At 59.1% G+C, this 27286-nt stretch overlaps 2 protein-coding genes across 2 annotated transcripts in view; one reads left to right on the forward strand and one right to left on the reverse strand.

The window, feature by feature from the left end:
* Nucleotides 1-27286, reverse strand: part of LOC147098461 (tolloid-like protein 2) — a gene marked incomplete at its 5' end in the record, with an annotated part of 305058 nt that overhangs the window by 199134 nt on the left and 78638 nt on the right. The window lies entirely within an intron of this gene.
* LOC147098462 (tolloid-like protein 2) overlaps nt 1-27286 on the forward strand; it is a 169815-nt gene that overhangs the window by 137332 nt on the left and 5197 nt on the right. The window contains exons 9-10 of the mRNA XM_085970082.1: nt 3529-3645; nt 21404-21549. Coding sequence (XP_085826208.1) covers nt 3529-3645; nt 21404-21549 — 263 coding nt within the window. The remainder of the gene's footprint in view (nt 1-3528; nt 3646-21403; nt 21550-27286) is intronic.

Here is a 27286-nt window from a genome sequence, read left to right on the forward strand (position 1 = left end):
CTCAATACTGCCCCTCCTTCAGTGCAGCGCACCCTCAGTACTGCCCCACCGACAGTGCAGCGCTCCTCTGTACTGCCCCTCTGACAGTGCATCACTCCCTCACTACTGCCCCTCTGACAGTGCAGCACTCCCTCAGTACTGCCCCTCTGACAGGGCAGCACTCCCACAGTACTGACCCTCTAACAGTGCAGTGCTCCCTCAGTACTGCCCCTCCGACAGTACAGCGCTCCCTCGGTACTGCTTCTCCTTCAGCGCAGCGCTCCCTCAGTACTGCCCCTTAGACAGTGCAGTGCTCCCTCAGTACTGCCACTCCGACAGTGCAGCTCTCCCTCAGTACTGCCCCTCTGACAGTGCAGCGCTCCCTCATTACTGCCCCTCCTTCAGTGCAGCGCACCCTTAGCACTGCCCCTCCGACAGTGCAGCGCTTCCTCAGTACTGCCCCTCCGACAGTGCAGCGCTCCCTCAGTACTGACCCTCTGACAGTGCAGCACTCCGTCAGTACTGCCCCTCTGACAGTGCAGCACTCCCTCAGTACTGCCCCTCCAACAGTGCAGCGCTCCCTCAGTACTGACCCTCTAACAGTGCAGCGCTCCCTCAGTACTGAGCCCCCGACAGTGCGGTGCTCCCTCAGTACTGCCCCTCTGACAGTGCAGCACTCCCTCAGTACTGCCCCTCCAACAGTGCAGCACTCCCTCAGTACTGCCCCTCCAACAGTGCAGTGCTCCCTCAGTACTGCCCCGCGACAGTGCAGCGCTCCTTCAGTACTGCCCCTCCGACAGTACGGTGCTGCCTCAGTACTGCCACTCCGACAGAGCGGCGCTCCCTCAGTACTGCCCCTCCAAAAGTGCAGCACTCCCTCATTACTGCCCCTCTGACAGTGCAGTGCTCCCTCAGTACTGCCCCGCGACAGTGTGGTGCTTCCTCAGTACTGCCCCTGCGACAGCGCAGTGCTCCCTCATTACTGCAACTCCGACAGTGCGGCGCTCCCTTAGTACTGCCACTCCGACAGCGCAGCGCTCCCTCAGTACTGCCCCTCCGACAGTGCTGTGCTCCCTCAGTACTGCCCCTCCGACAGTGCAGCGCTCCCTCATTACTGCCCCTCCTTCAGTTCAGCGCACCCTCAGTACTGCCCCTCCGACAGTGCAGCGCTTCCTCAGTACTGCCCCTCCGACAGTGCAGCGCTCCCTCAGTACTGACCCTCTGACAGTGCAGCACTCCCTCAGTACTGCCCCTCTGACAGTGCTGCACTCCCTCAGTACTGCCCCTCCAACAGTGCAGTGCTCCCTCAGTACTGACCCTCCAACAGTGCAGCGCTCCCTCAGTACTGCCCCTCCGACAGTGCAGCACTCCCTCATTACTGCCCCTCTGACAGTGCAGCGCTCCCTCAGTACTGCCCCGTGACAGTGCGGTGCTCCCTCAGTACTGCCCCTCCGACAGTGCGGCGCTCCCTCATTACTGCCCCTCCTTCAGTGCGGCGCTCCCGCAATACTGCCCCTCCTTCAGTGCAGCGCACCCTCAGTACTGCCCCACCGACAGTGCAGCGCTTCCTCAGTACTGCCCCTCAGACAGGGCAGCACTCCCACAGTACTGACCCTCTAACAGTGCAGTGCTCCCTCAGTACTGCCCCTCCGACAGTACAGCGCTCCCTCAGTACTGCTTCTCCTTCAGCGCAGCGCTCCCTCAGTACTGCCCCTCCGACAGTGCAGCGCTCCCTCATTACTGCCCCTCCTTCAGTGCAGCGCACCCTCAGCACTGCCCCTCTGACAGTGCAGCGCTTCCTCAGTACTGCCCCTCAGACAGTGCAGCGCTCCCTCAGTACTGACCCTCTGACAGTGCAGCACTCCCTCAGTACTGCCCCTCTGACAGTGCAGCACTCCCTCAGTACTGCCCCTCCAACAGTGCAGCGCTCCCTCAGTACTGACCCTCTAACAGTGCAGCGCTCCCTCAGTACTGACCCCCCGACAGTGCGGTGCTCCCTCAGTACTGTCCCTCTGACAGTGCAGCACTCCCTCAGTCCTGCCCCTCCAACAGTGCAGTGCTCCCTCAGTACTGCCCCGCGACAGTGCAGCGCTCCTTCAGTACTGCCCCTCCGACAGTGCGGCACTCCCTCAGTACTGCCACTCCGACAGAGCGGCGCTCCCTCAGTACTGCCCCTCCAAAAGTGCAGCACTCCCTCATTACTGCCCCTCTGACAGTGCAGTGCTCCCTCAGTACTGCCCCGCGACAGTGTGGCGCTCCCTCAGTACTGCCCCTGCGACAGTGCAGTGCTCCCTCAGCACTGCAACTCCGACAGTGCGGCGCTCCCTTAGTACTGCCACTCCGACAGCGCAGAGCTCCCTCATTACTGCCCCTCCTTCAGTGCAGCGCTCCCTCAGTACTGCCCTTCCGACAGTGCAGCGCTCCCTCAGTACTGACCCTCCGACAGTTTGGTGCTCCCTCAGTACTGCCCCTCCGACAGTGTGGTGCTCCCTCAGTACTGCCCCTCCGACAGTGCAGCGCTCCCTCAGTACTGCCCCTCCGACAGTGCGGTGCTCCCTCAGTACTGCCCCTCTGACAGTGCAGCACTCCCTCAGTACTGCCCTCCGACAGTGCAGCGCTCGCTCAGTACTGCCCCTCCGACAGTGCAGCGCTCCCTCAGTACTGCCCGTCCGACAGTGCAGCGCTCCCTCAGTACTGTCCCTCCGACAGTGCGGTGCTCCCTCAGTACTGCCCTCCGACAGTGCAGCGCTCCCTCAGTACTGCCCCTCCGACAGTGTGATGCTCCCTCAGTACTGCCCCTCCGACAGTGCGGCGCTCCCTCAGTACTGCCCCTCCGACAGTGCGGCGCTCCCTCAGTACTGCCCCTCCGACAGTGCAGCGCTCCCTCAATACTGCCCCTCCGACAGTGCAGCGCTCCCTCAGTACTGCCCCTCCGACAGTGCGGCGCTCCCTCAGTACTGCCCTCCGACAGTGCGGCGCTCCCTCAGTACTGCCCCTCCGACAGTGCGGCACTCCCTCAGTGCTGCCCCTCCGACAGTGCGGCACTCCCTCAGTACTGCCCCTCCGACAGTGCAGTGCTCCCTCAGTACTGCCCCTCCGACAGTGCAGCGCTCCCTCAGTACTGCCCCTCCGACAGTGCGGCGCTCCCTCAGTACTGCCCTCCGACAGTGCGGTGCTCCCTCAGTACTGCCCCTCCGACAGTGCGGCACTCCCTCAGTGCTGCCCCTCCGACAGTGCGGCGCTCCCTCAGTACTGCCCCTCCGACAGTGCGGCGCTCCCTCAGTACTGCCCCTCTGACAGTGCGGTGCTCCCTCAGTACTGCCCCTCCGACAGTGCGGCGCTCCCTCAGCACTGCACTGGAGTGTCAGCCTGGATTTTTGTGCTGAAGTCTCTGGTGTGGGTCCTTGAACCCACAACCTTCTGACTCTGATAGAAGAGTGCTGCCCATTGAGACATGACAATAAAAAATGAATTAAAGAATGCATTTCACAGGTTGAGTCCTTGTAACAGGCTGTTTATTGACGGTGCTCCGGTATCTCCTCCTTTCAGGCAGATTTTGTGGTGAGAAACTTCCAGAAACCATCGTTTCCACCGACAGCCGCCTCTGGATTGAATTCCGCAGCAGCAGCAACTGGGTCGGCAAAGGCTTCTCCGCCGTTTATGAAGGTACAAATATTCTAAAACAAAATCATACTTTTTGACATCGTCAAAAATGAGACCTTCAGCTAATTTAAGAATCAGTGGCTCCCCCTCCTTGATGGCAGCCTCTGGGCTACGCTCAGTGCAAGTATCCGAGCTGGTGCGAGCGAGGCTGGTGCGAGCGAGGCTGGTGCGAGCGAGGCGGGAGCGAGCGAGGGTGGGAGCAAGCGAGGCTGGTGCGAGCGAGGCTGGTGCGAGCGAGGGTGGGAGCAAGCGAGGCTGGTGCGAGCGAGGCTGGGAGCGAGCAAGGCTGGTGCGAGCGAGGCGGGAGCGAGCGAGGCAGGAGCGAGCAAGGCTGGGAGCGAGCGAGGCTGGTGCAAGCGAGGCTGGTGCGAGCAAGGCTGGGAGCGAGCGAGGCTGGTGCGAGCGAGGCTGGTGCGAGCGAGGCGGGAGCGAGCGAGGCAGGAGCGAGCGAGGCTGGTGCGAGCGAGGCTGGTGCGAGCGAGGCTGGGAGCGAGCGAGGCTGGTGCGAGCGAGGCTGGGAGCGAGCGAGGCTGGTGCGAGCGAGGCTGGAGCGAGCGAGGCGGGAGCGAGCGAGGCTGGTGCGAGCGAGGCTGGGACGAGCGAGGCTGGGAGCGAGCGAGGCTGGTGCGAGCGAGGCGGGAGCGAGCGAGGCAGGAGCGAGCGAGGCTGGGAGCGAGCGAGGCTGGTGCGAGCGAGGCGGGAGCGAGCGAGGCTGGTACAAGCGAGGCGGGAGCGAGCGAGGCTGGGAGCGAGCGAGGCTGGTGTGAGCGAGGCTGGGTGCGAGCTAGGCTGGTTCGAGCGAGGCTGGTGCGAGCGAGGCTGGTGCAAGCGGGGCGGGAGCGAGCGAGGCTGGGAGCGAGCGAGGCTGGGAGCGAGCGAGGCTGGTGCGAGCGAGGCTGGTGTGAGAGAGGCTGGGAGCGAGGCTGGTGTGAGCGAGGCAGGAGTGAGTGAGGCTGGTGCGAGCGTGGCTGGTGCGAGCGAGGCTGGTGCGAGCGAGTCGGGAGCGAGAGAGGCTGGGAGCCAGCGAGGCTGGTGCGAGCGAGGCTGGGAGCGAGGCTGGTGCGAGCGAGGCTGGTGCGAGCGAGGCAGGAGCGAGCGAGGCTGGTGCGAGCGTGGCTGGTGCGAGCGAGGCTGGTGCGAGCGAGTCGGGAGCGAGCGAGGCTGGGAGCTAGCGAGGCTGGTGCGAGCGAGGCTGGTGCAAGCAAGGCTGGGAGCGAGGCTGGTGCGAGCGAGGCAGGAGCGAGCGAGGCTGGTGTGAGCGAGGCGGGAGCGAGCGAGGCAGGTGCGAGCGAGGCGGGAGCGAGCGAGGCTGGTGCGAGCGAGTCGGGAGCGAGGGAGGCTGGTGCGAGCGAGGCGGGAGCGAGCGAGGCTGGTGCGAGCGAGGCTGGTGCGAGCGAGGCGGGAGCGAGCGAGGCTGGTGCGAGCGAGGCTGGTGCGAGCGAGGCTGGGAGCAAGCGAGGCTGGTGCGAGCGAGGCTGGTGCGAGCGAGGCGGGAGCGAGCGAGGCTGGTGCGAGTGGCTGGTGCGAGCGAGGCTGGTGCGAGCGAGGCGGGAGCGAGCGAGGCAGGTGCGAGCGAGGCTGGTGCGATCGAGGCTGGTGTGAGCGAGGCGGGAGCGACCGAGGCTGTCGCGAGCGAGGCGGGAGCGAGCAAGGCTGGTGCGAGCGAGGCGGGAGCGAGTGAGGCGGGAGCGAGCGAGGCTGGCGCGAGCGAGGCTGGCGCGAGCGAGGCGGGAGCGAGTGAGGCTGGTGCGAGCGAGGCAGAAGCGAGCGAGGTTGGTGCGAGCGAGGCTGGCGCGAGCGAGGCTGGCGGGAGCGAGGCGGGAGCGAGGTGGGAGCGAGCGAGGCGGGAGCGAGCGAGGCGGGAGCGAGCGAGGCTGGTGCGAGCGAGGCGGGAGCGAGCGAGGCTGGTGCGAGCGAGGCGGGAGCGAGCGAGGCTGGTGCGAGCGAGGCGGGAGCGAGCGAGGTTGATGCGAGTGAGGCTGGCGCGAGCGAGGCTGGCGGGAGCGAGGCGGGAGCAAGGCGGGAGCGAGTGAGGCGGGAGCGAGTGAGGCGGGAGCGAGTGAGGCGGGAGCGAGCGAGGCTGGTGCGAGTGAGGCGGGAGTGAGCGAGGTTGGTGCGAGCGAGGCTGGCGGAGCGAGGCTGGCGGGAGCGAGGCGGGAGCGAGCGAGGCGGCAGCGAGCGAGGCTGGTGCGAGCGAGGCGGGAGCGAGCGAGGCTGGTGCGAGCGAGGCTGGTGCGATCGAGGCTGGCGCGAGCGAGGCTGGCGCGAGCGAGGCTGGCGCGAGCGATGCGGGAGCGAGCGAGGCGGGAGCGAGCGAGGCGGGAGCGAGCGAGGCGGGAGCGAGCGAGGTTGGTGCGAGCGAGGCGGGAGGGAGCGAGGCGGGAGCGAGCGAGGTTGGTGCGAGCGAGGCTGGTGCGATCGAGGCTGGTGCGAGCGAGGCTGGCGCGAGTGAGGCGGGAGCGAGCGAGGCTGGTGCGAGCGATGCTGGGAGCGAGCGAGGCGGGAGTGAGCGAACCTGGTGCGAGCGAGGCTGGTGTGAGCGAGGCTGGGAGCGACAGAGGCTGGTGCGAGCGAGGCTGGGAGTGAGTGAGGCTGGGCGCGAGTGATACCCCATGTTCAGGAAGGCGGGGCTCCTCTTCCTGCCCTGGCACGGGGGCTTACACATTTTAGGGCGGTGGAAACAGATTCAATAGTAGCCTTCAAAAGGAATTTGGATAAATACTAGAAGGAGAAAAAAATTGCAGGGATATGGGGAAAGAGCGGGGGAGTGGGACCAATGTCCCCTGTAAGCTGCGCGTTGTTCTGCGCTGCCTGTTCCTTTCAATGCGCTGTCCCTTTAAATTTCTGCGCACAGGCGGCATTTCCAAAATAAAAGCCGGTGAGCGGCCTGCGCGGGACTTGCAGATTACTGCGCGGCCACACACACGCAGCATGGAGGGAACATTGGCACCGACTCAATGGGCCGAATGGCCTCCTTCTGTGCTGTACTATGATTCTCAGCACCTGAAATGAAGAGAGGGACAAGGGTTAGCTTTCAGTGTGCAGGCAGAGCAGAGAAAGAAGTGGCTGGGGAAAGCATCTGCAGCTTGTCAGGCAGGCTGTGTGGGCTGAGAGAGAAGTAAGAAGGGATGAAGAGGGCGAGGTGTGAAGAAAGCCTGCAGCGTTGCCACTCACTGTGGCCAGGACCTGCCCTCCTACTGGTGATGTCCCCGAGTGTGGGGAGAGGGTGCAGACCACCCTCGGGTTCTCCAGTCACCCTGTGCTGCCTCGCGTTGTGGGCCCGCCTTCTGCTACGCCAAAGGAGAGAGGGTCTCGGTGACAGCCTTGTCAGCTGTTTTGAGAATGTGCCTGTTATGGTCGAATAGCGCAGCTGTCGTGTGCAAGATGTGAGGGGTGGGTTGCAATAGCAGTGACAGCGGGAGGTGCAGCGTGTGAGTAAAAAAAAAAGACTTGCATTTATATAGCACCTTTCACAACCTCAACATGTCCCAAAGCGCTTTACAGCCAATGAAGTACTTTCGAAGTGTAGTCACTGTTGTAATGTGGGAAACGCAGCAGCCAATTTGCGCACAGCGAGGTCCCACAAACAGCAATGTGATAATGACCAGATAATCTGTTTTATGCTGATGGAGGGATAAATATTGGCCCCAGGACACTGGGGAGAACTCCTCTGCTCTTCTTTGAATAGTGGCCGTGGGATCTTTTACGTCCACCTGAGAGAGCAGACGGGACCTCGGTTTAACGTCTCATCCGAAAGACGGCACCTCCGACAGTGCAGCCCAGTTATAGGGATTATTAACATCAGCAGATACAAACCCCAATTATCAGAATGAACATGGATCAATCCCGGATGGTGATTAAAAGTGGTGATTACAGCAAAATCCAACACTGCAGTCACATGTGGCCTCGCTGGTGTCTCAGCAGGTTGGATGGCTGAGTTCCCACACACAGGCCAGGTGAACAGTCTCCCCCAGTGTGAGTGCGTTGGTGTTTCAGCAGATCCTTAGTGCGTTTAAAGCTTTTCTCGCAGACAGAACATTTAAAAAGTCCCTGCTCAGTGTGAACAAGTTGATGTTCAATGAGGCTGGACAAACAAGTGAATCCGTTCCCACACATGGGGCAGGTGAACAAGGCTATAGGGAAAGAGCAGGGGGCGTGGGACTAATTGGAGAGCTCTTTCAAAGAGCCGGCACAGGCACGATGGGCCGAATGGCCTCCTTCTGGGCTGTAAGATTCTATGAACAGCCGTTCCCTAGTGTGAACACACTGGTGTGCAGGAGGTGGGATGTCTGAGTGAATCCCTTCCCACACGGAGCAGGTGAACGGCCTCTCCCCGGTGTGACTGCGCAGATGAGTTTCCAGCTGGGACAGGTAACTGAATTCCGCCCCCCCCCCCCGCAGTCCCCACATTGCCATGGTTTCTCCGCAGTGTGCTTATCCTTAGTGTGAGGAGAAGGTGGAGTGAAGTGTGGTGCAGTGATTGTAAGAGAGTGGTGGGAAGTGGAGGAGGGGGGGCTGTTGTGAGTAGTGAGACTGGAGGTGGTGCAGGTGTGAGCAGAGGGTAAGAGAGCAGGATACTTACCTTGATAGAAACATAGAAAAATAGGAGCAGGAGTAGGCCATTCAGCCCTTCAAGCCTGCTCCACCATTCAGTAAGATCATGGCTGATCCTCTATCTCAATACCATATTCCCGCTCTCTCCCCATACCCCTTGATGCCTTTTGTGTCTAGAAATCTATCTATCTCCTTCTTAAATATATTCAGTGACTTGGCCTCCACAACCTTCTGTGGTAGAGAATTCCACAGGTTCACTACCCTCTGAGTGAAGAAATTTCTCCTCATCTCAGCCCTAAATGTCCTACCCCGTATCCTGAGACTGTGACCCCTCGTTCTAGACCCCCCAGCCAGGGGAAACATCCTCCCTGCATCCAGTCTGTCCAGCTCTGTCAGAATTTTATACATTTCAATGAGATCCCCTCATTCTTCTAAACTCTAGTGAATACAGGCCTAGTCGACCCAATCTCTCCTCATACGACAGTCCTGCCATCCCAGGAATCAGTCTGGTGAACCTTCGCTGCACTCCCTCTATGGCAAGTATATCCTTTCTTAAGTAAGGAGACCAAAACTGCACACACTACTCCAGGTGTGGTCTCACCAAGGCCCTGTATAACTGTAGTAAGACATCCTTGCTCCTGTACTCAAACCCTCTTGCAATGAAGGCCAACATACCATTTGCCTTCCTAACTGTTTGCTGCACCTGCATGTTTGCTTTCAGTGACTGGTGTACAAGGACACCCAGGTCCCTTTGTACATCAGCATTTCCCAATCTATCACAATTTAAATAATACTCTGCCTTTCTGTTTTTTCTACCGAAGTGGATAACTTCACATTTATCCACGTTATACTGCATCTGCCATGTATTTGCCCACTCACTCAACTTGTCTAAATCGCCTTGAAGCCTCTTTGCATCCTCCTCACAACTCACATCCCACCTAGTTTCGTGTTGTCAGCAAACTTGGAAATATTACATTTGGTTCCCTCATCCAAATCATTGATATATATTGTGAATAGCTGGGGCCCAAGCACTGATCCCTGCGGTACCCCACTAGTCACCGCCTGCCACCCCGAAAAAGACCCATTTATTCCTACTCTCTGTTTCCTGCCTGTTAACCAATTCTCAATCCATGCCAGTATATTACCACCAATCCCATGTGCTTTAATTTTGCAATGGGAATCAAGGGGAAAACTCTCCATTGGTTGGAATCATACCTAGCACAAAGGAAGTTGGCTGTGGTTGTTGGAGGTCATTCATCTCAATCACATGACATCACTGCAGGAGTTCCTCGGGGCAGTGTCCTAGGCCCAACCATCTTCAGCTGTTTCATCAATGACCTTCCCTCCATCATAAGGTCAGAAGTGGGGATGTTCGCTGATGATTGCACACTGTTCAGCACCATTCGAGACTCGTCAGATACTGACGCAGTCCGTGTCCATATGCAGCAAGACCTGGACAACATTCAGACTTGGGCTGACAAGTGGCAAGTAACATTCACACCACACAAGTGCCAGGCAATGACCATCTCCAACAAGCGAGACTCTAACCATCTCCCCTTGACATTCAATGGCATTACCATCGCTGAATCCCCCACTCTCAACATCCTGCGGGTTACCATTGATCAGAAACTGTACTGGACCAGCCATATAAATACTGTGGCTACAAGAGCAGGCCAGAGGCTGGGAATTCTGCGGCGAGTGTCTCACCTCCTGACTCCCCAAAGCCTTTCCACCATCTACAAGGCACAAGTCAGGAGTGTGATGGAATACTCTCCACTTGCCTGAATGAGTGCAGCTCCAACAACACTCAAGAAGCTCGACACCATTCAGGATAAAGCAGCCCGCTTGATTGGCACTCCATCCACCACCTTCAACATTCACTCCCTCCACCACCGGCGCACTGTGGCTGCAGTGTGTACCATCTACAAGATGCACTGCAGCAACTCGCCAAAGCTCCTTCAACAGCACCTTCCAAACCCACAACCTCTACCACTTAGAAGGACAAGGGCAGCAGACGCATGGGAACATCACCACCTACAAGTTCCCCTCCAAGCCACACACCATCCTGACTTGGACCTGTATCGCCGTTCCTTCACTGTCGCTGGGCCAAAATCCTGGAACTCCCTTCCTAACAGCATTGTGGGTGTACCTGCACCATATGGACTGCAGCGGTTCAAGAAGGCGGCTCACCACCAACTTCTCAAGGGCAATTAGGGATGGGCACGAAATGCAGGCCTAGCCAGCGATGCCCACATCCCATCAATTAATAAAAAAAAAACACAAACCTCTTATATGGGACTTTATCAGAGGCCTTCTGAAAATCCAAATACACCACATCCACTGGTTCTCCCTTACACGGCATGGGTGGCAACGGCCGCATGACTGCCTCATTATAACAAGGTCCCAGAATAAATTTCACGTGGTCCCTGTGATCACATGATCAGGCACCTGCAGCGCTCCCGCCCTCCCCGAACTCCCCGCCCTCCCCGAACTCCCCACCCTCCCCGAACTCCCCGCTCTCCCCACACTCCCCGCTCTCCCCACACTCCCCGCCCTCCCCGAACTCCCCGCTCTCCCCACGCTCCCCGCTCTCCCCACACTCCCCACCCTCCCCGCTCTCCCCACACTCCCCACCCTCCCCGCTCTCCCCACACTCCCCGAACTCCCCGCTCTCCCCACACTCCCCGCCCTCCCCACCCTCCCCGAACTCCCCACCCTCCCCGCTCTCCCCACCCTCCCCGAACTCCCCGCTCTCCCCACACTCCCCGCCCTCCCCACCCTCCCCGCCCTCCCCACCCTCCCCACCCTCCCCGCTCTCCCCGCCCTCCCCACACTCCCCGAACTCCCCGCTCTCCCCACACTCCCCGCCTTCCCCACCCTCCCCGAACTCCCCGCTCTCCCCGCCCTCCCCGCCCTCCCCACACTCCCCGCCCTCCCCCCTCCCTCCCCCCACACTCCCCGCTCTCCCCACACTCCCCGCGCTCCCCGCTCTCCCCGCCCTCCCCACACTCCCCGCTCTCCCCACCCTCCCCGCTCTCCCCGCCCTCCCCACACTCCCCGCCCTCCCCACACTCCCCGCTCTCCCCACCCTCCCCGCTCTCCCCACACTCCCCACACTCCCCGCCCTCCCCACACTCCCCACACTCCCCGCCCTCCCCACCCTCCCCGCTCTCCCCACACTCCCCGCTCTCCCCACCCTCACCACACTCCTCGCTCTCCCCACACCCCCCGCACTCCCCGCTCTCCCCACACTCCCCGCTCTCCCCCGCTCTCCCCACTCTCCCCGCACTCCCCGCTCTCCCCACACTCCCCGCTCTCCCCGCCCTCCCCACTCCCCGCCCTCCCCGAACTCCCCACACTCCCCGCTCTCCCCACACTCCCCGCCCTCCCCACCCTCCCCGAACTCCCCGCTCTCCCCACACTCCCCGCCCTCCCCACCCTCCCCGCTCTCCCCACCTTCCCCACCCTCCCCGCACTCCCCGCCCTCCCCGCTCTCCCCACACTCCCCGCTCTCCCCACACTCCCCCGCTCTCCCCACACTCCCCGAACTCCCCACACTCCCCGCCCTCCCCACCCTCCCCGCTCTCCCCACACTCCCCACCCTCCCCGCTCTCCCCACACTCCCCGCACTCCCCGCCCTCCCCACCCTCCCCGCTCTCCCAACACTCCCCGCTCTCCCCACCCTCCCCGCTCTCCCCACACTCCCCGCTCTTCCCGCTCTCCCCCACACTCCACACACTCCCCGCTCTCCCCACACTCCCCGCTCTCCCCACCCTCCCCGCACTCCCCACACTCCCCACCCTCCCCGAACTCCCCGCCCTCCCCGCCCTCCCCGAACTCCCCGCTCTCCCCACACTCCCCGCCCTCCCCACCCTCCCCGCTCTCCCCACACTCCCCACCCTCCCCACCCTCCCCGAACTCCCCGCTCTCCTCACACTCCCCACCCCTCCCCGCTCTCCCCCACACTCCCGCCCTCCCCACACTCCCCGCTCTCCCCACCCTCCCCGCCCTCCCCACACTCCCTGCTCTCCCCACACTCCCCGCCCTCCCCGCTCTCCCCACACTCCCCACACTCCCCGCTCTCCCCACACTCCCCGCCCTCCCTGCTCTCCCCACACTCCCCACACTCCCCGCTCTCCCCACACTCCCCGCCCTCCCCACCCTCCCCGCCCTCCCCGCTCTCCCCACACTCCCCGCTCTCCCCACACTCCCGCCCTCGCCGCTCTCCCCCACACTCCCCGCCCTCGCCGCTCTCCCCACACTCCCCGCTCTCCCCGCTCTCCCCACACCTCCCACCCTCCCCGCTCTCCCCACACTCCCCACACTCCCCGCTCTCCCCACACTCCCCACACTCACCACACTCCTCGCTCTCCCCACCCTCCCCGCTCTCCCCCACCCTCCCCACTCTCCCCACACACCACGCGCTCCCCTCTCTCCACGCGCTCCCCTCTCTCCACGCGCTGCCCGCTCTCCCCGCACTCCCACCCTCCCCGCTCTCCCCCACCCTCCTCGCTCTCCCCACACTCCCCACCCTCCTCGCTCTCCCCACACTCCCCACCCTCCTCGCTCTCCCCACCCTCCCCGCCCTCCCCGCTCTCCCCACCCTCCTCGCTCTCCCCACACTCCCCACCCTCCTCGCTCTCCCCACCCTCCCCGCTCTCCCCACCCTCCCCGCCCTCCCCGCTCTCCCCCACCCTCCCCACACTCCCCACCCTCCTCGCTCTCCCCCACCCTCCCCACCCTCCTCACCCTCCCCGCCCTCCCCACCCTCCTCGCTCTCCCCACACTCCCCACCCTCCTCGCTCTCCCCACCCTCCCCGCCCCTCCCCGCTCTCCCCACCCTCCTCGCTCTCCCCCACACTCCCCACCCTCCTCGCTCTCCCCACCCTCCCCGCTCTCCCCGCTCTCCCCGCCCTCCCCGCCCTCCCCGCTCTCCCCGCCCTCCCCACCCTCCCCGCTCTCCCCACCCTCCCCGCCCTCCCCGCCCTCCCCACCCTCCCCGCTCTCCCCACCCTCCCCGCTCTCCCCACCCTCCCCGCACTCCCCACCCTCCCCGCTCTCCCCACCCTCCCCACCCTCCTCGCTCTCCCCACCCTCCCCACACTCCCCACCCTCCTCGCTCTCCCCACCCTCCCCACACTCCCCGCTCTCCCCGCCCTCCCTGCCCTCCCTGCCCTCCCCACGTTCCCCACACTCCCCACTCTCCCCGCCCTCCCCACGCTCCCCCCCTCTCCCCCCTTGCCCCCACTCTCCCCATGCTTCCCCGCTCCCCTCCCCCGGCTGTTATGAGCTGTGTCCTGGGGGTTGGGTGAATTTTAACACAACATTCCCAGCGTGGATGGAGTGGGTGCGGGGGTGTGTTTAAATCGAGTGTTCCACCGTACTGCCCCAATCCCGCTGGAACCCCACTGGCCGCCATTTTAGCTGCTCGCTGGATTTCGGTGTGCGAGGCACTCACGTTGATAGCACCCCACTGGATTTTAACTCCAGCCTGAGCTCGGAGGCTTTCCCGCCTGGTGAAGGCCGGTCAGCAGCTGTCCGGAGGATGAAGAGGCGTTCCAGAGCAAGTTGGAATCTGTCCTTTGTGGGGCCAGGAGGAGTAGGACTGCTTCTCCGGGCCCCCAGGGAAGGTGGCGACTTCCCCTGGTCTGGCCTCAGACAGGCATTGGACGCAACCATCTGACGGAGGCAGGAAGACTCAGGGCGGCAGCGTCCGTTGTACACAGTGGCGAGTGTGCTAGATTCCAAGTCCTGGATAGCTGGTGGGCAGGAGCTTTGGTGCGGACCTATAAAGGGCCCACCGTGGTTCTGGTGATTGTTCTTTGGCCATTTCTGGGCCCTTTTCATCATTATGTCCTATTGTCACTTGGGTTTTCGTGATCAAATTCCTGCCTTTAACAGAAGGCTACTTGCTGATTACTAGCAGTTCATCGAGTCCCTTGAGAGTGTGGACAGAACCCTGCTCAGTATGAGGGCGAGTGTGGAGGAGCCTATCACCTGCACCTGGGCAGTCGCTATTGACCACATCACAGATTGACCCTCTTCTCCCTGGGGCATGTGACACCTCCAGGGACATCTACAGTGGAACCCCGGACCAGGAGTCCTGAGAACTACTGCAGGGTCTCTCAGAAGCGCCTTTATTGATGGAGACTTTAGCCTCTCGAGTCCGTTCTTGTGGGATTCTCCACACGGGCAGACCGCCTGGAACCGGACCTTAACGCTGGGCTTCTGCGACCTCCAAGCAACTCCACATCTGGCCCCAGGGCCAGCAGCTAGGCATGACAGGAGGAGGGGGTGTCTCAGGACAGCTCGGCATCCATGTCACCCTGTTGGCCTACTGAAAGGACTCAGCCTGAACTAGAAGGTGAGCAGGTCCAGGCAGCACTGTTGGCACCTGATGTCCTTGCTGAAGGAGCTAAAGAGCCATGGCCATCCCAGGAGTCCCTCGGGGCATCCGGCAGCCAACCACATCACTTAGAATCATAGAATAGTACAGTACAGGAGGAGGCCATTCGGCCCATCGAGTCTGTGCCGGCTCTTTCAAAGTGCAATCCAGTTAGTCCCACTGCCCCGCTCTTCCTTCTCCCACTTGGGTAGTGATATACCTATCAATTCCTCCAATAAAAGGCGAAGAGTTACGAAGGTGACTAAAGGTTTTTATTGACTAAATAACAGCCCACTCTCGTGGGTGATCCGATCCAAGCAGGAGGAATACCAGCCAGTCGCTCACCTTTATACCTGGCCTGGTGGGTGGAGCCAAGGCGGAGTCGGCAGTGGTCATCCCAGGTATAGCAGTGTGGCAAGAGGCGACCTCGTACCGTGATACAATAGTGGTCAGTGATACAGTTATAACGAACAGTGGTGAACAGTGCTAACTACTAACAGTGATACGATAGTGAACGTGGTTTACCACATTCACCCCTTGTTTAGAATTAAGTCCGGCGGGGTGAAGTGTACTACCAATTCTGGTAGGTCAGTCTGTCCGGAGGCTTCGTAAGCCTCTCCGATCGCCGCAGCGGTGGTGTTGCCTTATCCGGTGCTGGTGCCTTATCCGGTGTTGATGCTGGTGTTTGCGTGGTCGGCGAGGGCTCGTGGGGTTCCGGCATGCCGTCTACCTGGACTGAGGTTGGGGGGGGTGGTGGCGGTGTTTCCGGATCGGCTGAGGGTGCGAGGTCTCGTAGGGAGACAGTGTCCTCCCGCCCGTCTGGGTACGCCACGTAGGCGTACTGGGGGTTGGCGTGCAGGAGGTTCACCCTCTCGACCAGGGGGTCCGTTTTATGGGTCCTCACGTGTTTCCGCAGCCAGACCGGCCCCGGGGCGGTCAGCCAGGTTGGTAGAGTGGTTCCCGTAGTCGACTTCCTGGGGAAAACGAACATTCGTTCATGGGGGGTGGTGTTAGTGGCCGTGCAAAGTAATGACCGGATGGAGTGCAGCGCTGTCGGGAGGACTTCTTGCCAGCGGGAGGTTGGGAGGCCCTTAGACTTTAAGGCTAAGAGGACGGCCTTCCATACCGTCGCGTTCTCTCTTTCCACCTGACCGTTACCTCTGGGGTTGTAGCTGGTGGTCCTGCTTGCTGCAATACCTCTCTCTAGGAGGAATTGCCGGAGTTCCTCGCTCATGAAGGAGGAGCCCCGGTCGCTGTGTATATAGTTCGGGAACCCGAACAAGGCGAAGAGGGCATTCAGGCACTTAATGACCGTGCTACTGGTCATGTCGGGGCAGGGGAAGGCAAAGGGGAAACGGGAGTACTCATCAACGATGTTGAGGAAGTACACATTACGGTCAGAGGACGGGAGGGGCCCCTTAAAGTCGATGCTCAGGCGCTCGAAGGGGCGGGTGGCCTTGATCAGGCTTGCTCGGTCCGGCCTATAGAAGTGCGGTTTGCACTCCGCACAGGTCTGGCAGTTCCTGGTCATGGTCCTGACCTCCTCGATGGAGTAGGTCAGGTTGCGGGCCTTAATGAAATGGTAGAGTCTGGTGACTCCGGGGTGGCAGAGCTGGTCGTGGAGGGTCTGAAGCCTATCGATATGCGCGCTGGCGCATGTCATTCGTGAAAGGGCATCAGGGGATTCGTTCAGCTTGCCTGGCCGGTACAAGATCTCATAATCGTAGGTGGAGAGCTCGATTCTCCATCTCAAAATCTTGTCATTCTTGATTTTGCCCTTCAGCTTGTTATTAAACATGAAAGCCACCGAACGCTGGTCGGTGAGGAGGGTAAATCGTTTGCCTGCCAGGTAGTGCCTCCAGCGCCGTACTGCCTCCACGATCGCCTGGGCCTCTTTCTCGACCGACGAATGTCGGATCTCGGGGCCCTGTAGGGTCCTTGAGAAGAAGGCCACTGGCCTCCCCTCCTGGTTTAGGGTGGCGGCTAAGGCGAAGTCGGATGCGTCGCTCTCCACCTGAAAGGGGATGGACTCGTCCACTGCGTGCATCGTGGCCTTGGCTATGTCTCCCTTAATGAGGGAGAAGGCCGCGCACGCCTCCTCCGTGAGGGGGAAGGAAGTGGCTTTCAGGAGGGGTCTGGCTTTGTCCGCGTAATTGGGTACCCATTGGGCATAGTAGGCGAAAAGCCCCAGGGTTCTCCTATCAATTCCTCCAATAAAAGGCGAAGAGTTACGAAGGTGACTAAAGGTTTTTATTGACTAAATAACAGCCCACTCTCGTGGGTGATCCGATCCAAGCAGGAGGAATACCAGCCAGTCGCTCACCTTTATACCTGGCCTGGTGGGTGGAGCCAAGGCGGAGTCGGCAGTGGTCATCCCAGGTATAGCAGTGTGGCAAGAGGCGACCTCGTACCGTGATACAATAGTGGTCAGTGATACAGTTATAACGAACAGTGGTGAACAGTGCTAACTACTAACAGTGATACGATAGTGAACGTGGTTTACCACAGGTAGCACTTAGTAGGAACAATGGATTGGGGAGCAGGGGACATTCAGTATCTGCTGACACCAGGGTGCGGTCGTCTGGTGGTTATGTTACTGGACTAGGAATCCAGAGGCCTGGACTAATAATCCGGAGACGTGAGTTCAAGTCCCCCGATGGTAGTTTGAGAATTTGAATTCAGTTTTAAAAAATCAGTAGAAGTGAGCATGAAGCTGTGGGTTTGTCATAAAAACTCATCTGGTTCACTGATCTCCTGTAGGGAAGGAAACCCGTCCTTACCCGGTCTGGCCTATATGTGACTCCAGTCTCACACCTTAACTCTTAACTCCCCTCTGAAGTTGCCGAGCAGGCCATTATATTGTATCAAACCACGACCATCGGTTCAAGAAGAAGGCGACGGCTCACCGCCACCTTCTCAGTAAATGCCGGCCTTGCCAGCGACGCCCACATCCCGAGAATGAATATTTTAAAAAAAACAAGAGAAGCACCATGGAAAGGAACAATCGACCCACATCACACAAGAAATACAACACGCTGGACATGGTTAGAAGGGTTACTGGTGCCCTTTCTGCCTGGCTGTGTAGAGATGGTGACTGAGGCGGGTTCACCACCTTGTTGGTGTGTCAGGCCGGGAGAGCCTGATCCAGGACTGCGGGGGGCAGTGACCTTTGAAGCGGGTTCGGATGAATCTCTGTTGCTGCTCAAGGGGCAGTGATAAGTGCCCGGGTTGTGCCTGTTTGTCTGACTCATCTGCAGCCCTTTCATCAGCCTCTTCCACTCCCCACGACTAAGTGACGACTCTACAAACTACAACATCACGAAACAGGCAGCAGGACCATGATCATGTTGGAGACGAGGCTATGGAGCAGGATGTCCCCACACACCCGCCTCCCCTCCCCCACTGACTAATCCAGGCAATGGAACCTTTGCTTCCGCCATGGTGGGGAACTCGATTTGGGCTCTGGGAGCAGATTGCTGCCGGGCCTTTGTAGGTTTTGTACGAGTGTCAGGAGCCAGGTACCCCTATTCTCCCAGAATCCCACCCTCTGTAGCCATCTGCCCCTCGAGCTTGGCGCTACTATCGCAGAATGAGGGAGTGGCGGCTGATTCCTGGGTAGCTGACATCAACCCGCAGGAAGAGATGCCGGTGGTCGCAGGCAAGCTGGACATTTCCAGCTTGGACCTTTCCTGTTGTTGAATGCCAGGCCAGTGGCGTTGAATCGGCTTTGGACCTGTGGATGCTGTACCCTGTCCAGCTGCTGCACCCCCTCCCCCTCAAGAATGTCCCCTCCCCTTCACACTCCCTCGGGATCGTCGCCTCACCCTCACACTCCCTCGGGATCGTCGCCTTACCCTCACACTCCCTCGGGATCGTCGCCTCCCCCTCACACACCCTCGGGATCGTCGCCTCACCCTCACACTCCCTCGGGATCGTCGCCTCACCCTCACACTCCCTCGGGATCGTCACCTCACCCTCACACTCCCTCGGGATCGTCGCCTTACCCTCACACTCCCTCGGGATCGTCGCCTCACCCTCACACTCCCTCGGGATCGTCGCCTCACCCTCACACACCCTCGGGATCGTCGCCTCCCCCTCACACTCCCTCAGGATCGTCGCCTCACCCTCACACTCCCTCGGGATCGTCGCCTCACCCTCACACTCCCTCGGGATCGTCGCCTCACCCTCACACTCCCTCGGGATCGTCGCCTCACCCTCACACACCCTCGGGATCGTCCCCTCCCCTTCACACTCCCTCGGGATCGTTGCCTCACCCTCACACTCCCTCGGGATCATCGCCTCACCCTCACACTCCCTCGGGATCGTCGCCTCACCCTCACACTCCCTCGGGACCGTCGCCTCACCCTCATACTCCCTCGGGATCGTCACCTCACCCTCACACTCCCTCGGGATTGTCGCCACACCCTCACACTCCCTCGGGATTGTCGCCTCACACTCCCTCAGGAACGTCGCCTCATCCTCACACTCCCTCGGGATTGTCGCCTCATCCTCACACTCCCTCGGGAACATCCCCTCACCCTCACACACGCTCGGGTTTGTCGCCTCACCCTAACACTCCCTCGGGATTGTCGCCTTACCCTCGCACTCCCTCAGGATTGTCCCCTCACCCTCACACACCCTCGGGATTGTCGCCTCACCCTCGCACTCCCTCAGGATTGTCCCCTCACCCTCACACACCCTCGGGATTGTCGCCTCACCCTCACACTCCCTCGGGATTGTCCCCTCACCCTCACTCTCCCTCGGGATTGTCCCCTCACCCTCACACTCCCTCGGGATTGTCGCCTCACCCTCACACACCCTCGGGATTGTCACCTCACCCTCACACTCCCTCAGGATTGTCCCCTCACCCTCACACACCCTCGGGATTGTCGCCTCACCCTCGCACTCCCTCAGGATTGTCCCCTCACCCTCACACACCCTCGGGATTGTCGCCTCACCCTCACACTCCCTCGGGATTGTCCCCTCACCCTCACTCTCCCTCGGGATTGTCCCCTCACCCTCACACTCCCTCGGGATTGTCGCCTCACCCTCACACACCCTCGGGATTGTCACCTCACCCTCACACTCCCTCAGGATTGTCCCCTCACCCTCACTCTCCCTCGGGAACATCCCCTCACCCTCACACTCCCTCGGGATTGTCCCCTCACCCTCACACACCCTCGGGATTGTCGCATTACCCTCGCACTCCCTCAGGATTGTCCCCTCACCCTCACACATCCTCGGGATTGTCGCCTCACCCTCACACTCCCTCGGGATTGTCGCCTTACCCTCGCACTCCCTCAGGATTGTCCCCTCACCCTCACACATCCTCGGGATTGTCGCCTCACCCTCACACTCCCTCGGGATTGTCCCCTCACCCTCACACTCCCTCAGGAACGTCCCCTCCCCCCCTCACTCCCTCGGGATTGTTGCCTCATCCTCACACTCCCTCGGGATTGCCGCCTCACCCTCACACACCCTCGGGATTGTCGCCTCACCCTCACACACCCTCGGGATTGTCCCCTCACCCTCACACTCCCTCGGGATTGCCGCCTCACCCTCACGCTTCCCGTGGTATCAGCCTGCCCCCCTGCGGCTGGGTAAATGCTAATTATATTAAAGTGATTGGAGTGCAGCCTCTGCCACGGGCTCCACTCTTTGCCCAATGGAACGCTGGATGCTGGGACCGGGGTGATAGGTGCTGGAGACCAGCCGCTGTCCTGTGTTATATGGTCTGGGGAGAGGCAGGTCACTGAGACCCTCCCAGAGCAGGTTTCTGGCCCCAGTCCGGTGCGACCCCCTAGCAGAGGCCAGGGAGCCCATGACCCTCATGCAAATGGCCTGGGATTGGTGGTCAGGGGACCAGGCTGTTACCTGGGATGGCAGGAATGACGCATGAGGAGAGATTGTGTTGATTGGGCTTATACTCACTGGAGTTTAGAAGATTGAGAGGGGATCTCATCGAAACCTATAAAATTCTGTCAGGCCTGAACAGACTAGATGCAGGAAGGATGTTTCTGATGGCCGGGGAGTCCAGAACCAGGGGTCATAGTCTAAGGATAAGGGGTAAGCCATTTAGGACTGAAATGAGGAGGAATTTCTTCACCCAGAGAGTGGTGAACCTGTGGAATTCTCTGCCACAGAAGGCGGTGGAGGCCAGTTCATTAAATATATTCAAGAAAGAGTTGGATATATTTCTTAAGGCTAAAGGGATCAAGGGATACGGGGAGAAGGCAGGGACAGGGTACTGAATTTGGATGATCAGCCATGATCTCATTGAATGGCGGAGCAGGCTCGAGGGGCCGAATGGCCTACTCCTGCTCCTACCTTCTATGTTTCTATGTTTCTATCCCTGGGTTGGCCCAGTACCCAGCCCCTCAGAAACTCCAGGGCTCTCCTGTGATTTGAACACCTCTGCATCACCGTCAATACCTGGTGTTGCATTCACACCCGTAATTAGTATTTTTAATCCTTCGTAATACCCCGTTTCCCCTTCACTATTCTGGTCGCAGCCTTTTCTTTGACCTGCCTGGGCCCTAAGCTCTGGAATTCCCTCCCTAAACCTCTCCGCCTCTCTCTCCTCCTTTAAGACGCTCCTTAAAACCGACCTCTTTGACCCAGCTTTTGGTCACCTGCCCTAATTTCTCCTTATGTGGCTCGGTGTCAAATTTTATATGATATAATCGCTCCTGTGAAGCACCTTGGGATGTTTTACTATGTTAAAGGCGCTATATAAATGCAAACTGTTGTTAAAATCTGTAAGTAATGTTTCTTCCCCATGGAGTGCACGGCTTGTTTTAGACTTTCCCCTTTATTGTCCAGCAATCTGTGGAGGAGACATACGGAAGGACACAGGCCAGATTCAGTCTCCGAACTACCCCGATGACTACCGACCGTCCAAGGAATGTGTCTGGAGGATCACCGTGGCTGAGGAGTTTCACGTAGGGCTCGTCTTCCAGGCCTTCGAGGTAAAGCTTCACTTTGTAGCTTTCTTTGTGTAGATTCATTCTTCCACAGGGCAGGCGACTCGAGCTGCTCTCACTGACAGATTTTGCTGACAACCAAACTCGGAGCAGGACCGCAGCGGGGTGATTGTCCCCCTCCCCAGCCCACGGCACTGCCGCTGCCAGCCTGGTACAATCAGCTGTCGCACCGAACCAGGCACCTCTCGGCTACACCACACATGTCCACTCGAGATCTATGTCAAACCTTCCTCTACTGCTGGTGGAAGACACGAGAGGGCCCTTGTTCCTGTTGAGGTAAAAATGGGCTGGAATTCAGACGGGTCTGGCTGAATCCGTGCCGTTCTAACCAGTAACTGTGGGGAACATAAGAACAGGAGGAGGCCATTCAGCCCCTCGAACCCCATTCAGTCAGATCATAGCTCATCTGTACCACAGGGAGTGGTTGAAGCGAATAGTATCGATGCTGTTAAGGGGCGGTTAGATAAGCATATGAGGGAGAAGGGAATAGAGGGATACGCTGATAGATTTAGATGAGGAAAGACGGGAGGAGACTCGAGTGGAGCATAAACACCGGCATTGACTGGTTGGGCCGAATGGCCTGTTTCTGTGCCGTACATTCTATGTAACTCCATTTACCCGCCTTTGCTCCAGATCCCTTGATACTCTCACCCAACAAAATTCTATCGATCTCAGTCTTGAAAGTTTCATGGTGTGGAGATGCCGGAGTTGGACTGGGGTGGACAAATGTAAGAAGTCACACAACACCAGGTTATAGTCCAACAGCTTTATTTGAAATCACAAGCTTTCGGAGCGCTGCTCCTTCGTCAGGTGAAGTGGAGAAATGCATAAAGACACAGCTTATATAGTCAGAGAATCATGTCAGATGTTTACAGGTAACCTTTCCAACTGCCATTTATCGCACCTCGGCAGAGAGATAATCACAGCAGTCAAAGGTGTGAATGGTGTCCAAACAGGTCAGTCAGGGAAACATTACATCAAAGAACAATGAGGTGGGGTCACAAGGGGTCAAATATTGCAGATGCTGGGGTCTGTATGAAAAACAAAAAAACAGACAAAAAACATTTTTTTTGGCTGGAAATCACAGCAGGTCCAGCCGCATCTGTGTAGAGAGAACAAGCCAATGTCGACTCGAGTCTGGATGACCCTGCATCAGGTGGGGTTACATGTAGCGTGACATGAACCCAAGATCTCGGTTAAGGCCGTCCTCATGGGTGCGGAACTTGGCTATCAGTTTCTGCTCGACGATTTTGCGTTGTCGTGTGTCTCATGCGTGAGCACAACGCAACGCCATCCACGCTCTCAAGACCAACCGCAACATCGTCATCAAACCAGCAGACAAAGGAGGTGCCATCGTCATACAGAACAGAACAGACTATTGCAAAGAAGTATACCGACAACTGGACAACCAGGAACACTACAGACAGTTACCCGCAGATCCGACCAAAGAACACACCCGCCAACTCAACAGACTGATCAAAACCTTCGATCCAGACCTTCAAAGCATCCTACATGCTCTCATCCCACGTACTCCCCGCGTGGGTGACTTCTACTGCCTCCCAAAGATACACAAAGCCAACACACCTGGACGTCCTATCGCATCAGGCAACGGAACCCTGTGTGAGAACCTCTCTGGATATGTCGAGGGCATCCTGAAACCCATCGTACAGGGAACCCCCAGCTTCTGTCGCGACACTACAGACTTCTTACAGAAGCTCAGCACCCACGGACCAGTTGAACCAGGAACACTCCTCGCCACGATGGACGTCTCGGCACTCTACACCAGTATCCCCCACGATGACGGCATCGCTGCGACAGCCTCAGTACTCAACACCAACAACAGCCAATCTCCAGATGCCATCCTACAACTCATCTGCTTCATCCTTGACCACAATGTCTTCACCTTCGACAACCAGTTCTTTACCCAAACACACGGAACAGCCATGGGGACCAAATTCGCACCCCAATACGCAAACATCTTCATGCACAAGTTCGAGCAAGACTTCTTTGCTGCACAGGATCTCCAACCAACGCTATACACCAGATACATCGACGACATTTTCTTCCTATGGACCCACGGCGAAGAATCACTGAAAAGACTACACGATAACATCAACAAGTTCCATCCCACCATCAAACTCACCATGGACTACTCCTCAGAATCAGTCTCATTCCTGGACACACGAATCTCCATCAAAGACGGACACCTCAGCACTTCACTCTACCGCAAGCCCACGGACAACCTCACGATGCTTCACTTCTCCAGCTTCCACCCTAACCACGTTAAAGAAGCCATCCCCTATGGACAAGCCCTGCGAATACACAGGATCTGCTCAGACAAGGAGGAACGCGATGGACACCTACAAACACTGAAAGACGCCCTTGTAAGAACGGGATATGACGCTCGACTCGTCGATCGACAGTTCCGACGGGCCACAGCGAAAAATCGCATAGACCTCCTCAGAAGACAAACACGGGACACAACCAACAGAGTACCCTTCGTCGTCCAGTACTTCCCCGGAGCGGAGAAACTACGCCATGTTCTTCGCAGCCTTCAACATGTCATCGATGACGACGAACACCTCGCTAAGGCCATCCCCACGCCTCCACTACTCGCTTTCAAACAGCCGCCTAACCTCAAACAGACCATCGTTCGCAGCAAATTACCCAGCTTCCAGGAGAACAGCGACCACGACACCACACAACCCTGCCACAGCAACCTCTGCAAGACATGCCAGATCATCAACACAGATACCATCATCACACGTGAGGACACCACCCACCAGGAACATGGTACATACTCATGTGACTCGGCCAACGTTGTCTACCTCATACGTTGCAGGAAAGGATGCCCCGGAGCACGGTACATCGGCGAGACCATGCAGACACTGCGACAACGGATGAACGGACACCGCGCAACAATCACCAGGCAGGAGTGTTCCCTCCCAGTCGGGGAACACTTCAGCAGTCAAGGACATTCAGCCTCCGATCTTCGGGTAAGCATTCTCCAAGGTGGCCTTCGAGACACACGACAACGCAAAATCGTCGAGCAGAAACTGATAGCCAAGTTCCGCACCCATGAGGACGGCCTTAACCGAGATCTTGGGTTCATGTCACGCTACATGTAACCCCACCTGATGCAGGGTCATCCAGACTCGAGTCGACATTGGCTTGTTCTCTCTACACAGATGCGGCCGGACCTGCTGTGATTTCCAGCCAAAAAAAATGTTTTTTGTCTGTTTTTTTGTTTTTCATACAGACCCCAGCATCTGCAATACTTGACCCCTTGTGACCCCACCTCATTGTTCTTTGATGTAATGTTTCCCTGACTGACCTGTTTGGACACCATTCACACCTTTGACTGCTGTGATTATCTCTCTGCTGAGGTGTGATAAATGGCAGTTGGAAAGGTTACCTGTAAACATCTGACATGATTCTCTGACTATATAAGCTGTGTCTTTATGCATTTCTCCACTTCACCTGAAGAAGGAGCAGCGCTCCGAAAGCTTGTGATTTCAAATAAAGCTGTTGGACTATAACCTGGTGTTGTGTGACTTCTTACATTTGAAAGTTTCAATTGACCCTCAGCATCAACAGCCTTTTGGGGGAGAGAGTTCCAGATTTCCACCACCCTCTGTGTGAAAAGGTGGTTCCTGATTTCACTCCTGAACTCTGATTTTAAGATTCTGAAATGATGGAGCGCGCTGCCACAAGCCACTGATCCAACGCTCCTGTGCTGTTCGAGACCGGCCGGGTTCAGCAGTGCGCCTGGATGTCACTGACCCTCTTGGCTTGTATCTACCAGGGCTCAGGCATTGAGAGGCCAATTGAATTTTTAGTTGGGACCATTAATGAAGAGCAAAGGCCCATATTGTGTGCCAACCCTACCAAGACTGTGCCAACCCTACCGAGACGGTGCCAAACTTAATGACGCCTAGTGACTGCTTGCTGATTAATCTTGCATTCTCTCCTCGAATTGTCGATGGTCTCCTGCCCTGTGTGTGTTTCGGTCAGTGGGCTCCTGCTCTGTGTCTCTCGGTCGGTGGTCTCCCGCTCTCTGTGTCTCTCGGTCGGTGGTCTCCCGCTCTCTGTGTCTCTCGGTCGGTGGTCTCCCGCTCTCTGTCTCTTGGTCGGTGGTCTTCCGCTCTCTGTCTCTCGGTCGGTGGTCTCCCGCTCTCTGTCTCTCGGTCGGTGGTCTTCCGCTCTCTGTCTCTCGGTCGGTGGTCTCCCGCTCTCTGTGTCTCTCAGTCGGTGGTCTCCCGCTCTCTGTGTCTCTCGGTCGGTGGTCTCCCGCTCTCTGTCTCTCGGTCGGTGGTCTCCCGCTTCCTCTCTCTCGATCGGTGGTCTCCCACTCTCTCTGTCTCTCGGTCGGGGGTCTCCCGCTCTCTCTCTCTCTCGGTCGGTAGTCTCCCACTCATCTGTCTCTCGGTCGGTGGTCTCCCGCGCTCTCTCTCTCGGTCAGTGGTCTCCCGCTCTCTGTCTCTCGGTCGGTGGTCTCCCGCTCTCTGTCTCTCGGTCGGTGGTCTCCCGCTCTCTGTCTCTCGGTCGGGGGTCTCCCGCTCTCTGTCTCTCGGTCGGTGGTCTCCCGCTCTCTCTCTCTCTCGGTCGGTGGTCTTCCGCTCTCTGTCTCTCGGTCGGTGGTCTCCCGCTCTCTGTCGGTGGTCTCCCGCTCTCTGTCTCTCGGTCGGTGGTCTCCCGCTCTCTGTCTCTCGGTCGGTGGTCTCCCGCTCTCTGTCTCTTGGTCGGTGGTCTCCCGCTCTCTGTCTCTTGGTCGGTGGTCTCCCGCTGTCTGTCTCTCGGTCGGTGGTCTCCCGCTCTCTCTGTCTCTTGGTCGGTGGTCTACCACTCTCTGTCTCTCGGTCGGTGGTCTCCCGCTCTCTCTGTCTCTTGGTCGGTGGTCTACCACTCTCTGTGTCTCTCGGTCGGTGGTCTCCCGCTCTGTGTCTCTCGGTCGGTGGTCTCCCGCTCTCTCTGTCTCTCGGTCGGTGGTCTCCCGCTTTCTCTCTCTCGATCGGTGGTCTCCCACTCTCTCTGTCTCTCGGTCGGGGGTCTCCCGCTCTCTGTCACTCGGTCGGGGGTCTCCCGCTCTCTCTCTCTCTCGGTCGGTAGTCTCCCACTCATCTGTCTCTCGGTCGGTGGTCTCCCGCGCTCTCTCTCTCGGTCAGTGGTCTCCCGCTCTCTGTCTCTCGGTCAGTGGTCTCCCGCTCTCTGTCTCTCGGTCGGTGGTCTCCCGCTCTCTGTCTCTCGGTCGGTGGTCTCCCGCTCTCTGTCTCTCGGTCGGTGGTCTCCCGCTCTCTGTCTCTCGGTCGGGGGTCTCCCGCTCTCTGTCTCTCGGTCGGTGGTCTCCCGCTCTCTCTCTCGGTCGGTGGTCTTCCGCTCTCTGTCTCTCGGTCGGTGGTCTCCCGCTCTCTGTCGGTGGTCTCCCGCTCTCTGTCTCTCGGTCGGTGGTCTCCCGCTCTCTGTCTCTCGGTCGGTGGTCTCCCGCTCTCTGTCTCTCGGTCGTTGGTCTCCCGCTCTCTGTCTCTTGGTCGGTGGTCTCCCACTCTCTGTCTCTCGGTCGGTGGTCTCCCGCTCTCTCTGTCTCTCGGTCGGTGGTCTACCACTCTCTGTGTCTCTCGGTCGGTGGTCTCCCGCTCTGTGTCTCTCGGTCGGTGGTCTCCCGCTCTCTCTGTCTCTCGGTCGGTGGTCTCCCGCTCTCTGTCTCTCGGTCGGTGGTCTCCCG

This window comes from Somniosus microcephalus, chromosome 29 (genome assembly GCF_052327205.1).
Source record: "Somniosus microcephalus isolate GS21.2 chromosome 29, FLI_Smic_1.0, whole genome shotgun sequence".
Taxonomy (NCBI): domain Eukaryota; kingdom Metazoa; phylum Chordata; class Chondrichthyes; order Squaliformes; family Somniosidae; genus Somniosus; species Somniosus microcephalus.